The sequence below is a fragment of the Rutilus rutilus genome, assembly GCF_951802725.1.
Source record: "Rutilus rutilus genome assembly, chromosome: 17".
In the NCBI taxonomy this organism is placed as follows: Eukaryota; Metazoa; Chordata; class Actinopteri; order Cypriniformes; family Leuciscidae; genus Rutilus; species Rutilus rutilus.
In genome coordinates this window covers 14,246,977-14,265,512 of record NC_140230.1, presented here as the reverse complement: position 1 = coordinate 14,265,512, position 18,536 = coordinate 14,246,977, and the positions used below count along the sequence as shown (strand labels likewise).

General features: G+C 37.6%; 1 protein-coding gene across 1 annotated transcript; it reads left to right on the top strand.

Annotated features, from left to right (window-relative positions):
- The first annotated feature begins 197 nt into the window (after window positions 1-197).
- Window positions 198-17,643, top strand: colq (collagen-like tail subunit (single strand of homotrimer) of asymmetric acetylcholinesterase). The gene is made up of 17 exons (XM_084384800.1): window positions 198-439; window positions 1,670-1,779; window positions 2,057-2,176; window positions 4,066-4,110; window positions 7,269-7,295; window positions 9,299-9,370; window positions 10,236-10,298; window positions 10,404-10,430; window positions 10,567-10,611; window positions 10,707-10,742; window positions 11,212-11,292; window positions 11,382-11,478; window positions 12,262-12,398; window positions 12,566-12,685; window positions 12,926-13,052; window positions 14,177-14,279; window positions 14,947-17,643. Exons 1-17 carry the CDS (start codon window positions 349-351, stop codon window positions 15,014-15,016), a joined length of 1,371 nt encoding a protein of 456 aa, XP_084240926.1. The 5' UTR covers window positions 198-348; the 3' UTR covers window positions 15,017-17,643.
- Window positions 17,644-18,536: the final 893 nt, after the last annotated feature.

Below are 18,536 nucleotides of genomic sequence, written 5' to 3'. Positions count from 1 at the left end.
CCGGTAGTTAAACTTTACCACTTGCATGACACCTTGTCACTTCAATGTCATTTCTATCCGTACTGTTTTGTTTTCTCTGTCCATTTGAGGCAGGGGAAACAAAGGCAGTGCTGGCAGTAGTAACAGGCTAATATTGGCTACAGAGGGCAGCTGACCGGCTGCCTCCTGTATATTTAGCTCAGGGCCAATACATGGGAGAGGTGTAACAGACATTGGCTGGCATTCACTTCTCCTAAAGGCGTGGATCTAGAGTGTGTGAGAGAGAGAGTGGCAGGGAGAGAGAGGAGTAGTGCGGGACTGCCTCAGATCACTCCTCGGTGCTATTGGAGGTAGACGGCAGCCGACAGCATGATTCTGTTCTCGCTTGGACTATATTTTCAACTCCTCTGCTATGTGTCGTCATTCTCTTACGTGGAGAACGTATTCCCTCTCCCAACAGGTAAGACATCACTCTCTTTTGCACATGTTTGGTAGGTGCTGATATTAGGGGTTTTCTCTTACAGAGGGAAGTTTGTTTGCACAATAGGCAGCATAAGCTTGTTTGACTAACTTGGTATTTTCATGAATCATGCAAATTAAATAAATGCATTTGCAGAATATTCATAACTTGACTTGGGTTGCACTGCAAGTTATGAGATGTTGCCCTGATTTTGCAATCAATTTCCCCGCAGGCATCAATGAATTATCTCTGGTTATTATCTCTAATGGCAAAATGGCAGTGTTTCAGTTTTGTCAGCCAATACTGCAGTGAAAAGTTTAATTAGGCAAGTGCTTGTTTTTGTGCAAAGTTAACAGTTTTTTTTGTACTTTATATTTTAATGTACTGTGATACATACACTTTTTTTCTCCTGCACAGCAATAACATATATATATATATATTTATATATTATTTCGACACTAAAGTCATACTTAATGTATGAATATCATTGCATTATATACAACATATCAAAGCAAGTACCATTTATTTTAAATAAAGACAGATTATACATAACCCCAAATATTCAAAACACAAATTAGGTTGGTAAAACAATACATATACTGTTCAATATGACAAGAAAAAGTAATTTTCAGATGTAAGTGGATCCTAGTAAATGCAATGAACTGCATTTATTTAGGACACATCTTTTTCATCAGCACCTGACCAATTAATACTAGCACTTACCTTTTCTATTCTATACTATTATATTTGTTTTGTTTAAAAATAATAATAATAATAACCTTGCTATGTGTACTGTGCTAGACTAACACACTTGTTACAGCACTTGTATACTGTTTCCCTCTTGTTGGTCTGATTGCTTCTATTGTTCTCCTCATTTGTTAGTCGCTTTGGATAAAAGGGTCTGCTAAATTATTAAATGTAACTGTGTGAACATGAGGTGAACTGACTTCATAGAATCTCTTAAAATCACCTTGACGCCAGTTGATGAAGTCATCATAAATGCCTTATTTCTTAGAAAAGCTCTAGCGTCATGTGTTTGCAGATAAATCTTTAAATATCCAGTAGTTTCAGGAATGAATGGCCTTTCGTTACACTCTTATCCACATGATAACTATCATAGCAGTCATGTGTGTCAGTCTCTTTTTTCCAAAACAGTGGTGTGAAACACTGTTCCGCTGGCCCACGTGTCTGTTGACATGTTCCTCATGAACCTCATTTCCCCGCATCTAGATCTCCAGTTGCTGGAAACCAGAAAGAAATTCAACCCCTGCTGTTTACTGAGTCCACCTCCGCCCCCTCTCTTCCCTCCACCCCCTTCACTGTGGCGGCCGGGTTCTCTGGTGAGTCCTGACACATGACTGCTGATCCAGCACCTGAATTTGATTGTAGGTTCCCGGTCAAGGGTTACATCAAGAGTTCACGTTGTGAATAAATACTTTAAGTTTGTCCCCATGACCACACCAGCTGTGTCTACATCACTTTGATAAATAAATGCAAATAAAAGTCAAAAGAGGTTTGTGATTACCACTGAAGCTGCAAAGACTGTAACTATTTATTTAATATTTTCTCATTTCCATCATATTTCTCAGATGTTATTTTACGTGACTTGTCTTATAGACGGAGACTGGTGTTACACCAAATGAGGGGATCTCAGAAGAGAAGCACAATCCCACAACCCACACATGTTCCCCAGGGCCTCCAGGACCTCCAGGACCAGCAGGACCTCCTGGCCCTCAGGTATGTGCTTCAATGTTGAGGACGAAACCATAGGCCTAAACTACACAGATAACTATGAAACAAGCAATTTTAAGATGCATTCACATCATACAGTACATTTTTGTGTCACAAAAACTGGCAAGTTTTTAAAATAAAACAACGTGACTGTAATCAACTCAAATCAGCGAAAATCTGTTGTTGTTTGAAGGCTAGTTTGATTTTTACACTGTTTGAATGGCAAATACTGTACACGAACTAGAGGGTATATAAGGGTATACAAAAGGAAAAATCTTGTTTAGATTCCTAAAATGTACTCTTGGTTTTGGTTCTCTTTATTTGGTTTTGAAAAACTTTGATAAAACGGTTAGTTCTAGTCCTTGATTCTAATTGGATGTCATGTAACTATCATATCAATTATCATGAATATAAATATTATTGTTGGTCGCACCATGTTACTTTTTTCTAATTGGTGAACAGAAATTTGTCATTATAAAAATAAATAAAAAAAACACAGGAGAAAACCAAAGCAAAGATAATACTGGACAATGAGTAAAACTAAACTGAGGGCTTAAAAACAGGAGAAAACAAACTGAACAAGAAACAGGTGCACAAAGCAATCAGTAACCATGACAACATTGAATGAGAACTTCAAACTTAGGGGTTATATACACACTGTTTTCAACTAAAAATTAAAAAACTTTTTATGCATTTTATGTCAATGGCGCTTTGGGGGCCTCAAAATGCAGACTTTTGAAAAGGGGTTTCAAACCGATACCGTTATCATCTCTGTGTAAAGTACAAAAACGTGAATCTGTGGAAACAGTGACGGCATGCACATGTGTATTACACGTTCAGTCTATAGGCATGCGCATTTGGTGCGAGTGTCCTGTAAAAGAATGTGTATGTGCGCAGGCGCGTAGTCTATTTAAAAAGTGACAAAGTGACATTGCCAACTACTGGCCTGGCAACATAATACAGCGTTTTTAGTCGTTTTTGCGGACCCGTTTGAATGGGGGTTGTTGTAACAATGTCGTCATTTGTACCAAGAAAAAACCTTTCCGTTTTTAGTACATTGTTGTCGTGTAAACGTACCCTAAAACACACTGAAACTAAATAAAACCCTTACAGATACTCAGGACAGTTGTATCAGCGTGACATTTGTTTCTTTATGATTTTTTATTCAAAAATGTAAAACTTGCTCATCATAGAAAAATTGTATTTGAGTCAATGTCATTTTTATGTATTTCTGAATAAATTAATAGATCTGAATAAAAAAAAAATTAGCATCATGTCATTGACACATACGCTATGTTTACCAGTACAGACTCTGTCAAACTCAAATGTCAAGTATTTATTCATAAGTAATAACAGCAGTCACAGGCAAGTTTGTTGAGGGTTGCGTAGTTGGTGTAGGTGCTTCAAGGAAGCTGAGTATTGGGTTGTCACAATGGTCAGTTCCAGCTCTGTAATTAGCCTTCATAACCCTCTCAGCAAGTGAGACCCGTGTGAGTTCCCCAGACGTCTTTCTGTAGTGACACGGATGTGACCAGTTTGGCCCCCCACGACACAGCAGGCCATTAACGCTCCACATTTAGAGCAGATGAAAATAGACCTTTTTCCATTGCCAGTCTCTGCTCCATCGTGCCATTCTTAGAAACAACCCCAAGAGAGACACACAGACACTCGAAGCCCCAAGAGAGAGTTCACCCCTTCCCTGCAAGTTCACTCCAGTCTGAAAACAGTTTGATCCTTGTCATAGGTTTTCAATTATGTGGTTAATATTATTGTGATTGTCGGCCAGGAAGACTTGGTCAAAATAACTGTTATAGATACTTGGCTTTAGACTATGATATTACCTGAAATTGCACAAGGTTTTCTATAAGGTTTTGCAATGTCTGTGTTATGATCAGGGTCCTGCTGGACTGCCAGGACCAAAGGGACCAAAGGGAGATAAGGTACGCCTCATACTTATGCAAATATACATATCTAAGTGATCCAGTGAGGTTAGGAAACAAATAAGATTGTATTATATTATTATTATTATTATGGTATCACTTTATTTTACAGTCTTTTTCAGCATATACATATTATGTATTTATTATAGTAATTATAATAACTGGCCAATAACTAGGTACTGGCCCTGAACCTACCCCAAAACCTAACCTATATTACTTATATTACCTGATGTTACTTATATTACATATACTGTAATTTCTTCTTTTTCTTTTTCCACTTACATTTTTTTTTTCTGGGTTCTAACAACAGCATCTGTGACATTCTGTTAATTACTATGAACAATAATTTCTCTCAGTGTCTAAAAACGGACAAAAATCACACATCTAGGATTAGATGCATGACGAGTTTAAAAATTGGATAACTTTGCACAGACAATGTTTGTAAGCAAATTCTCTCACAGTATTTTTATGTTTTTTTTATACCATTAACATTATGCCTTGCCCCATAGACTTCTATTGTAAGTACATTACTATGAACAAAATTTTTGCTTGTTTTTCAAACTGAGGGATGGGTTAGAATAATTTATTTTACAATGTCCTTGTTACACGTTACATGTAGTTCTTAAAGTAATTAATGTAAATTGTGAATTACATGCAACCAATTAAAACCACATCCTAATTCTAACCCTAAAGTAAGTACATGTAGCTAATTATTATTACTCAATACTTAAATGTATAATTACACTGTAACACAGACATCTTTAAATAAAGTCTAACTGAATAATTTTCTGTGGTAATTAATTATCATCATGCCAAAGATGCTGTAAATGGCAACCTTGTGGATTCCTTTAATTTACATGGCAATCCCTGCCATGTGTTTAAAAGGATAGTTCATTCTTATGTAATTCATTCTCATGTTACTCCAAACCTTTATTACCTTCTTCTGTGGAACACTTAAGAAGATATTTTGAAAAATGTCTCAATGTTTTCTGTAGATGAATGTTAATGTAGTCCAGTGTTGTTTTGGACCCCAATGACTTGCATTGTATGGGCAAAAACAGATTCTTTACCCTAATAATTCACCCAAAAATAAACATTCTGTCATTAATTACTCACTCTCATGTCATTCCAAACATTACGAAACCCGTAAGACTTTCGTTCATCTTCGGAACTCAAATGAAGATCTTTTTGATGAAATCTGAAAGCTTTCTGTCCCTCCATTGACAGCTACGCAACTACCACTTTGACACTTCAAAAAGTTCATAAAGAGATCGTAAAACTAATCCATGTGAATCGAGCTTTATATGATGAACAGATTGAATTTAGGCTTTTATTCACATTTAAACATTCATCAAACCCGCACATCAGTTATGGTAAACGGAAGCTTGAGCATGTTCACTTGTAGCGAGAGAACCAATGAGGTTCATTCTAGTGTTACGCAGCACAGTTGAGCTTCCGCAAGAACCAATGAGGTTCATTCTCGTGTTACGCAGCACAGTTGAGCTTCTCACGAACCAATGAGGTTCATTCTTGTGTTAGGCAGCACGTTTGAGCTTCCGCAAGAACCAATGAGGTTCATTCTCGTGTTACGCAGCACGTTTGAGCTTCCGCAAGAACCAATGAGGTTCATTCTCGTGTTACGCAGCACAGTTGAGCTTCTCACGAACCAATGAGGTTCATTCTTGTGTTAGGCAGCACGTTTGAGCTTCCGCAAGAACCAATGAGGTTCATTCTCGTGTTACGCAGCACAGTTGAGCTTCTCACGAACCAATGAGGTTCATTCTTGTGTTAGGCAGCACGTTTGAGCTTCCGCAAGAACCAATGAGGTTCATTCTCGTGTTACGCAGCACGTTTGAGCTTCCGCAAGAACCAATGAGGTTCATTCTCGTGTTACGCAGCACATTTGAGCTTCCGCAAGAACCAATGAGGTTCATTCTCGTGTTACGCAGCACAGTTGAGCTTCTCACGAACCAATGAGGTTCATTCTTGTGTTAGGCAGCACGTTTGAGCTTCCGCAAGAACCAATGAGGTTCATTCTCGTGTTACGCAGCACGTTTGAGCTTCCGCAAGAACCAATGAGGTTCATTCTCGTGTTACGCAGCACATTTGAGCTTCCGCAAGAACCAATGAGGTTCATTCTCGTGTTACGCAGCACAGTTGAGCTTCTGCGGGAACCAATGAGGTTCATTCTCGTGTTACGCAGCACATTTGAGCTTCTGCGGGAACCAATGAGGTTCATTCTCGTGTTACACAGCACATTTGAGCTTCCGCAAGAACCTATGAGGTTCATTCTCGTGTTACGCAGCACAGTTGAGCTTCCTCACGAACCTATGAGGTTAATTCTCGTGTTAGGCAGCACGTTTGAGCTTCTGCGGGAACCAATGAGGTTCATTCTCGTGTTACGCAGCACGTTTGAGCTTCAGCAAGAACCAATGAGGTTCATTCTCGTGTTACGCAGCACATTTGAGCTTCTGCGGGAACCAATGAGGTTCATTCGCATGTTACGCAGCACAGTTGAGCTTCCTCACGAACCTATGAGGTTAATTCTCGTGTTAGGCAGCACGTTTGAGCTTCCGCAAGAACCAATGAGGTTAATTCTCGTGTTACGCAAGCATGTTTAAGCTTTTGCAAGAGGTTTGTTCTTGTGCGTCAAGCAGGTTCAGTTGAGCTTCTGTTTATGTTCGCTGATCATTGTTTATATGTGAATAAAAGACTACATTAAATCTGTTCATCATATTAAGTGATTGAGTCTCTTTATAAAATTTGGACTAAACCACTCAATTCAAATGGATTAGTTTTATAACCTCTTAATGAACCTTTTGAAGCGTCAAAGTTGTAGTTGCGTAGACTGTCAATGGAGGGACAGAAAGTTCTCAGATTTCAAAAAGATCTTTATTTGTTAAATGAAGATTAACGAAAGTCTTACGGGTTTGGAATGACATGAGGGTGAGTAATTAATCACAGAATGTTAAATTTTTGAACTATCCCTTTTAAATATCTACTTTTGTGTTCCACAGAAGATATGACAGAATTTTCATTTTTGGATGAACTATTCCTTTAAGTCAATGACACTATCAGAACAAGACTGTATATATTGTGCAAAACACTGATGGACTGACTCTGTTCTTATTTCCTCCTCCCTTCCTCTGTGTTGCCAGGGTGAAATTGGAAGACCTGGACAAAAGGTGAGACTTAATGTCCTCTACTTTCCAATAAGTGGATTTGCCAAAAGAACAATGAATGAGAGATGCACACACATACACTTTCACAACTGCAGCTGGGTGGAATTCAAAGCAAGCGCAACCTTGACACAGATACGCAGGTCACATGTTTCCACATGATCTTCTGTATGTATAAGCAGTGGAGTGCTTAAACATCAGGGGACGCTTATGGTCACCCTCATTAGGTTCAATCCACAATGGAACATCCCCATGGCTCCTATCCCACAATGTGATTTGTGGCTTGTGTGGTTTCCTGGAAGGCATTTGGGACCAGAGTCAGTAATACCTACTGCGGTTAAACCGAGAAGCCACTAAACCACTGCACAGGGATCTGGGTGTGCTGGTGCATTGTTTTACTCCAGGCAGGCACTGAGAGTAGAGTGCTACTGCTGTAGGAAGCTTTGCAGCATTGCATAGTAATTTCGCTTAGTGCTGGGGCAGCCCAATAAATCATTCGCTCTCCCACAATCCCCGGCTCCTGCCCTTAGCACATAATTTAATTAAAGCCAGGAGACTGATGGGGTTTGGTTTAGTTTGCTCTCTCTCTCTCTCTCTCTCTCTCCTGATGGCTGTTTTGTCCCTCAGAGCACTCAGAACACACGTTGTCCTCACCTTGTCCTTATTGCTCTGTGTTTGAGGAGACAATCATCTTTAGGTGTTAAAAGGAACATAAGTCATAACACCTAGGATAATACTCAATAGAATCGTAAATATTCCATTACATTTGTGTTCTTTGCATTTGGACATATGCCTGCCTCAATTACATTTCTGATTTACTGTATCAGTGCTGTTATCGTTAACGACTGTTTTTGTCGAAGACCAGCTGTTGCATCCAGATCAGATTCAGAATGGTGATCAAAACATAGATGGAGTAGATCGAGTCCATCAACTCTCCTAATGCTTTGCACAGTCCTATAGCTCGTTCTGGGTCGACATTTCATTCAGTAACATTAGGCAGTTTTGATTTATATGCTGTTTATTATTGATGATCGCGTTATTTTACATATGCATCTGCTTACATATGATATCGCTTGTTTCTGCTTCCTCTTCACATGTCTTTTGATCAGGAGATTCTGTACTATTTCAGAAGATGTGTAATAGCGCCCCCTACCGTATAACAGTGAAAACACGTGAAGATGGTGGGGAAAGAGTTAATAAAGTCTATTTAAACTTGAATCGGTATACCTTACAGACGGCATGAAATGGAAGTTGTGCTTGTCTTTTCTTCCCTATTGTGATGTATATCCGAGTAAAACCGCTTCATAAACAAGAAATGTAGGGCGGGACTTGATTTTGTCCATCAGGAATTGATTGGATGGTTGTGGTTTGCTGTTACTGTGATGTCATGTGAGTGACAGCTTGTCCCACCCTCGCGCTGAGAGAAACAAGAAAGAGGGAAGGGAAGTTACTTTGATTAAAGTTTACAAGGGCACAGGAATTTAAAAATAAAATAATGATGGGCACGGATAAATCATTTATAATAAACACTGCAATATTCCATATGAAAACAAGAACTGTCAGTTTTGACATCATGGTGACTTTAAAGGTGCTTTACAAAACAAAAAGCTCTCATCCTGCTTTCTGATTGGTCAATACAGCATTTCATCAGTGCTAAAATCCACAATATAAGTTCTGTTGTATCAGGACCATATTATCAAGCAGAAAGGTGCTACTTAATGAATTTACTTAATAAAATTAAGTTTTAATGAAAATCTGTCCTAATCAATTTTGTTATGCGGTAACTGTGCCGAGGCACTGAGCCTCCCATCCAAAACCTGTGCACTAAAGATATGTCAGCAAAAACAATATCAGCAAACCTGATCATGCAAAATTATTGACATGTGGAGAGCGTTTTTTTTTTAAGCCAAGACCACTTTCCCAGGACATCCATTTCAGTGAAATCTGAATGTCGCTAAAGTTAAATGTTTAACTTTGTGTGTTAGATTCATAGCTTTTATGTGTTACAGGGGCGCACTGGCCCTCCTGGTCTCCCAGGGCGACAGGGACCAAGCGGATGGCAAGGACCAACTGGGCCTAAAGTGAGTAATTCATTCCATCCTCATGTGAACACAATTCCCGATGATTCTCTTTACAGAAGGCAGGAACTAACTTGAAGTAGATACACATTTGTCAGGATGAAAAAGCAAATATTCTGTATCTCAAAATATTGTAGAATCTAAAACATTTATTTACCTACATACTGTAAATCTGCAATATTTTTTTCATAAAACTGTTTTATGTTTAACATAGCCTACTGTAAATTAACATTCAAAGATTTGGGGTCAGTAACATTCTTTTATGTTTAAAAAAAAAAGTATCTTATGCTCACCAAGGCTGCATTTATTTGATCATAAATATAGTTAAAAACAGTAATATTGTGAAATATTATTACAATTTAAAATAACTTTTTTTTAAATATATTATAAAATGTAATTTTAAATTGTAATAATATTTCACAATATTACTGTTTTTAACTTTATTTATGATCAAATATATGCAGTCTTGGTGAGCATAAGATACTTCTTTTTTTCTTAAAACATAAAAGAATGTTACTGACCCCAAATCTTTAAATGTTAATTTACAGAAGGCTTCTTGTTTCCTGTTTCTAGCTTTGTAGTCCTTTTGTAGTTCTTTTGGTTCCCCTTGTTTCTCTATCATAATTTGCACCTGTGTCTTGTTATATAGTTCGCCTGTCTGTGTTTTTAAACCCCAGTGTTTTCTGTATTGTATTTGTCGATGATGTCCTCAGTTCTACTCCTGTGATTCCTGGTTTCTGTTCCTTGTGCTTGGATTATTGTTTAACTAAATGTGTTTAAATCCTATTGTTCGAGTCTTGCCAGTGTGACCGAACCTTTGTGACACATTTGCAGTGAATGCTACAGTGACTCCTATGTGTTTTAACAGGGGGAGAAAGGTGACTCTGGGCTGATGGGAATGCCAGGGGCAAGAGGACCAATTGGACCCAAGGTCTGGACCCAGCGTCCTGAATTAGTATTGCTATAGTCATAATGCCTTGTCATATGGACACAGAATAATGTGCTCTGTGTGTTAATGTTAATTTCTTTCATGCAGGGCTTCCCTGGACATAAGGGAGAAAAAGTGAGTTACGTCTCTGAACCCACTATAATTCATCATTCAATTCATTCTTTCACTTTTTTCCCTGTTGTTCATCAAATGACCCTTTTCATCTTGTAAATGATTTAATGTCACTGGGGTTTTGATGTTGTCCTGCTAGGGTTCACATGGTTTCAGAGGTGAAATTGGCTTAAAGGGTGACAAGGTAAGTTACCAGAGTACTTGTGTTGCAGTACAAGTTTGAATCGGTCTAAACCATAATTCATTTTTGTACAAAGACTGCATCTTTCTCTGTTTCAGGGATCAATTGGTCTTCCTGGAATGCTTGGGCAAAAGGTGTTGAAAATATTACTATGTTTTTACCCTTTCATAATATTGAGGAGTTTATACTGGTTAACTGTATATGCTGTATTACATAATATATTTTATAAGTTATGGTACAGTTAGTACTATTTATAATAATGCAGTGGTCTATTTTTATTGGTAACAATAAGGTTCCATTAGTTAATGCATTAACTAACATTAACAACAACGAGCAATTCAATTGTTACAGTATTTATTTATCTTTGTTAACGTTAATTAATAAAAATACAATTTATTACTTTTAATAAGTATTATTACTTTAGTAAATGTTGCAATTAAGATTAACTAAAATTATTACATGCAAAAAGTATTTTTCATTGTTAGTTCATGTTAATTAATGTAGTTAAATAAAGTTAACAAATGGAACCTTATTGTAAAGTGTTTTTTGGGTGAACTAACCCTTTAATATAGTATTATATATAATTTAAAAATTCTTTCTCAGGGTGAAATGGGCCCAAAAGGAGAACCTGGAAGCTCAGGGAACAGGGGACCCACCGGTCGTCCAGGAAAAAGGGGAAAGCAGGTGATCCATCCTTAAACACATAATAGCAACATGATAACAAAGCTAAAGCATTGGAAATAACTGACCATTATCATTGATTTCTGATGCAGGGCTCAAAAGGTGACAGGGGTGGAATTGGACCCATGGGACCTGCAGGCCCTCAGGGGGTCTCTGGTCACCCTGGCCCTCCTGGTTTGCCCGCCTCAGGTATTATATTTACATACAAGTATCAGATCTCAAATCTCTTCTGGTCTCTGAGGAAGGAAACTTTCCTAGGGAAATTACATGGACATTTTAGAACAATTACATTATCGTTCAAAAGTGTGGGGTTGGTATGTTTTTTGGGGGGGGGGGGGGGGGGGGGGGGGGGGTTTGGGGTTTTTTTTTTAATGGTGTTTGGCTCAAATTTTATTTGATCAAAAACACACATATAAATGTAATTTGTTCCTATGATGGCAAAGCTGAATTTTGAAAACAGTTCTGTTTAACAGTTATCTTTGATAAATAGAAAGTTCAGAACCACAGCATTTATTTTATATATTTTTACTTAAAGTCTTTACTGCCACTTTTGATCAATTAAATATTAGTTGTTAGTTTGAGGATCACATGATGATGTTGCAGCATTAGCTATTGCCATGTGCAGATGGTGAGGCACATGATCTTAAATCACCTCAGGAAATCCCACCACTGGTCTATTTAGCTTCAGAAGCAACCTGATCTCAGTCTGAAACAGAAGCCCCAAAGGTGACTGAAGCCATGACATCATGTCCTCAACTGATGGCCGGAGCGGCCAAGCTTTGCGCAGAATCACAAACATTATGTCATCACTTTATTCACAGCACAGCTGCTGTCTTGTTTTGGTTTCTGTGCTTATTAACTCAATTGCTTACTCTTCGTGATAGATGAGGGCCAGGTTTAGTAGCTCTTAAAATCACTCCATTACTCTTGCATCACATGGAGGGACATTTGTGTTGTTTACCTCTCCTGCAGGACTGTACATGGTAGGACAGAAAGGAGAGAAGGGACAATCTGGCAGCCCAGGCCGCTGCGGATGCAATAGCCCCTCGAGTGTCAACCCCTCCTTTGACCAGCACTTGCACCGGGGCATCTATCCCAGAGTGCCAGCGGTAAGCCACCAATGCGGGCACGGTTTACAAACTTAAGCCTGAATATTAACAGATATCTGTGCGCCTCACTGGATCGATTGTTTTTTGTATGATGTTCAATCTAGGACCATAATTTTTTTCCCCAGTCCAACGTTCAGACATTTGATGATATTTAATGTCTGTTGCAGATATTTGTGGTGAATAACGAACAGGAGCTGAACCGCCTTCAGACCGACAACGCTTTGGCGTTCCGTAAAGATCAGAGGTCGCTTTACTTCAAAGACACTGATGGCTGGATGCCAATTCAGGTGCCAGTCAATAAACAACATCCAAGTTATAAATGGGTAGTTGGCCTATTGACACTGAGAAAAGAGATGATCCTGTAATGTATATTGTGTTTTTTTGACCTTGGATGCATGAAAACCTATTATAGGAGACCTTCAAAACAAAATTAGTTACCTTTAAAATAGCATAAAGGGGCACTTTAATAGTTTTACACACTTAGTGATTTTAGTCTCCAAGGTCTGTAAAAGACTCTTTCATTCCAGTTAACGCCGTTCCAGTCGATGGAGCGGGATCCCGACCAGGACGGTTTCTGTGGAGACCGCATTGTGCAAGTGGAGAACGGAGAGGAGTGTGATGACGGAAATAAGGTGGTCACAGATGGCTGTGTCAGTAAGTATCTGGTTGAAACAGCGGAGTTCCAACTGACAGCTTATTCTCAACAACATGCTGTTATGCTGTTTAACTTGAGAGTGAGTTCTAAAATGGGAACGCAAGAATAATCGGGTCCTGTATAGCAAGCCGAGAATAACACCTTCATTCAATAGTCACCCAAACAAATGCTCTCCTAATTCATTACACGGCGCTCTGGAATACTACATTCTGATTGGTCGATCACTGCATTCTGCGGTCAAATATTTTAGTATAATGACCTCTAAACTGCACAACTGGCTGTTGTCCCAGGCATTCGATTTCATACACAGCTGTGCTACCATTCTTATCGCTCTGTGGTCTCTGGGTTCTCATTTAATAAAATAATCTACCTCAAATCAATATTTGAATTTCATTTATTCTATTTATTTTGTGTGCCGTGTAAAACGATGGATCATGTACGTCATGTATGTCTGCGTTTATAACAGACAAATTGTACATTTATCTCTCACTGTAAAAAATACGTAGTTAACGTCGTTAAAAGACAAATTACTTGAAAACTTAACTTAGTTCCCATACACTAAATGGTGAAAAACTGTAAAAGATCATAAGGAATTTTTCCCATGTAGTTTTACAGTAAAATACTGTTAAATCTATAATTTTAAAAGTAAAAAAGAACAAATAATCTTATAATTTACAGTGAAAAAAAATATAAATTGACATTTCTAGAAATGTTTTTCATTGAAATCATTCTTCTTTTTTTGTCATGTGTTGTTAAATGAATATTTATTGCATTATTTTTGTGTCATTTGTGTTACCATGATGGCGTATTTGTGTGAATGACATGTTGCATCTTCTATATACTAGTATTTCCCTCAGCTTGTGGAAAAGCTAATTATGATGATCCCACATCGTGTGTTGTTATTATTGGTTAATATGGTAGTTGTCAGTATATTTTAAAGGTAACAAACAGATTTTAGTCGTTTGGTCTACATTATTTAAGTTAAAGAAATGTTGTTGTTGTTTTTTACTGTAAATTGAAGATCAGTCTGTAAATATTTTTACAGTAAAGTTCTGCTGCTGTTTTTTTTTTTTTTTTTTTTTTACAGTGTATGTTTCTCATTCTTTCTTTCCCTCTTTCCCAGAGTGCAAATTTGCATATTGTGGGGATGGATATCGCTATGAAGAGGCAGAGGAGTGTGACGGAAAGGATTTCGGCTTTCACACATGCAGATCCTTTTTGCCTGGGTAAGACATTTCAAGCCAATATAAAAAGAGTTCAGAAAGGCTAAAATCCCATTGAACATATAAGGACGAACAAATAATATATAATTATAATTGATTTTATTAGTCCCTTCAAAGGTCAGCAGCAAAGACATCGATTAATAAAGTGATATTAAATACATAAAGTATATTTGTGTTTCTTTAACATATTTAATTATTACAGGTTTGCGGTTTTATTCATTTTGAGGAATACTGAATCTGTTTTTGTGCAAGTGAGATGAGTCAATGGATGTTCACATTTAGTCTATAACTAGAGGACAGGTGTCAGTCAATAAATGGGGGAAAACAGTAACTTTCGTTACTTATTTCAAAAAGTAACTCAGATATTTTGTTGTAAATTTTAAAAAAGCAATGCGTTTACTAGTTACTTGGAAAAAGTAATCTGATTACGTTACTCACATTACTTGTAAGGTAATGATTAGTACATAGTAGTTAAAGACAATTCATTGAATATTACTATATTCTTTTTTTTACTGAATATTATACTCGATCACAATGTTATATTAAAGTAATATTTTTAAAAACCCATACAAAAATAATATAAGGAACACCCCATGGTCCTTGGAAAAAGTAGACTATAATAGTTGACAAAATGTCCAAACAATATTAATGTCCATCTTTCTGTCCGCAGATCTTATGGACATCTCAAATGCACAGCTGACTGTTTCATTGACTCAACGAACTGCAAGTATTTCACATGAGGACACAAGAAAGCAGTGTCTCAATTCAGCTGGCGAGATCCGTATAAGCAACGACACTGAACACAGTAGATTCAGCAGATAAACTGAGAGTAGAAATCATTGAGGGAATTATCACAAACACATTAGCTGAACTCTTTCTTGACATGATGCTCTGAGGCCACGTAGCTCACTCGGGAAAGGAAAGCCATGGTTCTGCTCGCGCTCTTAAGAACTCTAACAGGACTTCAGACACCAATATCTGTTCATTCAGCCTCTGCTGCCTGCTGACCGGCCCTGGCTCGACATTTGGCCAGTGTGGTTGGCAAGAGGAATCAAGCGAGTTGGGTGTCCTTGGAGATGGGTAAAAGACTCCTCAATACCTCAAAGTACTGTAGTACTGTTTCAGAGGAAAGCCATTTTCTCCTGGTCCACCCCACCTTCCCTTACACAGGGTGCTCTGTATGTGGAATGCAATGTGACATTGTTACTATAGTATTTTGCATGAGGCTGAGATTGCAGTAACGTGTCAGCAGAGATCATTACCAAGGCATGTAACTGAGAAAAAGCTCATATCTTTAATTGTAATATTATGTAGGCTTAGACCAAACTGGTGCTTGGGCCCTGGAAGAATCCTAATAATTTAACACATCTTAACACTGATGTACTTTAGGATCAGTACAGCTTTGCATACTGGGTCCAAAATTAACCTGTTGCCATACAGCTCAACAGCGGGTATATTGAAAAAATTCCAGACAAAAAAAAGAAAACTTTGGCTCCCAAAAATTATATTTAGCTAAAAGCCAAATTACTTTTTAATTGACAAATGTCAGAATGGCTATAAAGATGGTGGTTCAGAAGTGCTTCAGTCCATTGCATGCATCCGACTTTGGCTTTCAGTACACGCTTCGATTTAATTCAAACATAACCAAAAAAGAATTCACGGTTCAGTGAGGGAGTCACTTGTAAAAGGTATGTTTTTGTTGCATTTGCAACCATTTTATTCACCCTAATGTGAAACATTACGTCTCATATACCACTTATACTCACCAAAATCACATTTTACTCCCGTTTGGCGCATTGGCAGGTGTTATTTTTGGACCCTGGCCATAGAAGTGTTTCCACTGACAATTTAATCTAAAAAAAGGCTGAATGAATGTACTTCAGCAGTAACCACAATAATACTACAATACTACTGATTGACGATACTTTATTACAGATGTTTAAGGTTAGAATACCCTCCTTTCCAGGCTCTCAGTATGTCTTGCTGGGTCACACTTAGTCTAACATTTCCATCATATCTCAGGAAACCACTTAAAGATATCCAGAACCTTTCCACCTCCATGTGTGGAGTAAGGTGCACATATTCCACAGTTTAGCCTAGTTCCACGCTGTTGTCTTGTGCTTCAAGAGCTGGCAGTCTTGAAGTAAAGCAAATACGGTTTATTTAGTAGGGTTATGAGTCTAAAGATCTTAAATTAGGGTGGAAAAACCAACCCAATCTCATGAAAACAAGTAACTATTTTATGATCTGGCGATTTATTTTGAATAAATGTGTACGAAACTTCACCCGTAACCCCACATTCAAACCATACTGTCAATGGAGCGTAAGCAGCTCCTACGAAAATGTACATACAAATTCATACGAATTAGCTACCAATTTGCCAAAATGTAAAATAGTTCTGAATTGCCATGAGATTATGTTGGGAAAACCATACAGTATGTGAAGGCTCTACAGCTGTTATTGAACATTTTGTACTGTCTGCTATTGCAGGAGTAGCATTTTGCTGCTATTCAGGCTAAAGACTGTTGGATTAAGGCTGGACTGTTTATGTCGTTCCAAAGGCTTTAAATTGATTCATATCCAGTGCCAAAGTCCAGTCTGAATATACCTCAGCATATACGGTGTGCTTTAGCCTTTGTGATTACAGGACCTGAGGTGTAGCATACAGCACTTACTTACTGTTATATTCAGTGAAACTTTGCTTAAGTACCTTTGAGTTACATGACTTTTTTTTTTTTTTTTATCAACTGTAAGCCAGTTTTCCATAAGCTATATGATGCATTTGCTACAGGAACCTCTTTGCTTACATTTCTGGGGTGATATTCCTGACTTATCTGTAGATTTCATGTAAAATATTATGGATATAATATGGAAATAAGTGTCTTGAATGTGTTATTCTGGTGCAACTTGCATGTTCATCGTATACTCTTGTTAAAAAGAGCAAGATTGCCACATTTCGATACATTGATGGCCTATAACAGGGAGGTGTTTTTGGAGTTAAAGTGCATTAAGCTTATAACTGACTGTTATCCTCCATACTGTGTTTGTACAAACTGAGAAAAGATGTTATCATATATTGCACAACAAACATACAAAAGAGACTGAATGTTTTGTCCTAGTGTAATTTGAAAGATGTTCTCAATATTAAAACATGTTTGATACTGTCCTGTAATCATGTTAAAATAAAGCTTGAAAAGCTAACTTATCACTGACCTTTATATTGGATTCATTCATTTTCTTCTCTTAAATATGGGTTTTGAGAGGAAAAAATACTAGTGCTCATTGTCAATATAAATGTGAACATGGAATCAAAATTAACCCTATTTACTTTCTTACATTCCTGATAGTGTTCACAATTCATGCACGTAAAAAAAAAAAAAAAAATGTTTAATCAAAATGTAAGTTGACAACATTTGCTGTGAATCAGAGTCAATCCGCAGATTTTGGGCAGTCAGAGTTGATCGATTTCACAGGAAATCGCGTAGTGTGTGATGGGCACAGACTTTGATTTCTTAGCTTCAGACTATGATTCCATCTAGCTAGAGGACATCAAGTATATTTGATATTTTTAGCCGATTTTAGAACACATAGGTGAATTCAAGTTGATTCAAGTCATCTCAATGGCAAAAAGGGTCCCGATTAACCTGAATTCTGGTATACACTACACGACTTTTAAAACCCTGAAAAGATTTTGTAACACCTCGGAAATTGCACCTCGTTGTTAGGAGTCATGTGACAAATGAAAACATGAGTTCCAAAATCAGCTCAAAATATCAAATGTTTTATGTTATTCTCTGACTGGATGGATTCATATTCTGAAGCAAAAAAAATTATTATTACTATGTGCCTATCACACAATACATGATTTTCCAACCTGACCTCATGGGAAAACGTAACTATGTTAAGAGGTGGCGATTCTGTATGAAATTGTATGAATTATACAAAAACGTACCCCTACCCGTCACTGGGACGTAAGCAGATCATACGAAAATGTACGAATGAGATTGTACAAATTCACACGGCCAATAATTCGCCAAATGTAAAATAGTAATGCATTGCCATGAGATTGTGTTGACTTTCTGTGAAATTTGTCAACTTTCGGCAATTTGCTGTCTTTTACTAACTTACCGCTGACTCGTCAAGACTGTAAACTGGGACAAAAGTCTTTTAATGTATTCCACCCTTTAGATTTTAGACACAATATTGCAAGTTACAATTACAGTTGCTATTTTTGCTCCGCCAAAGAAAATTGTTTCAAAC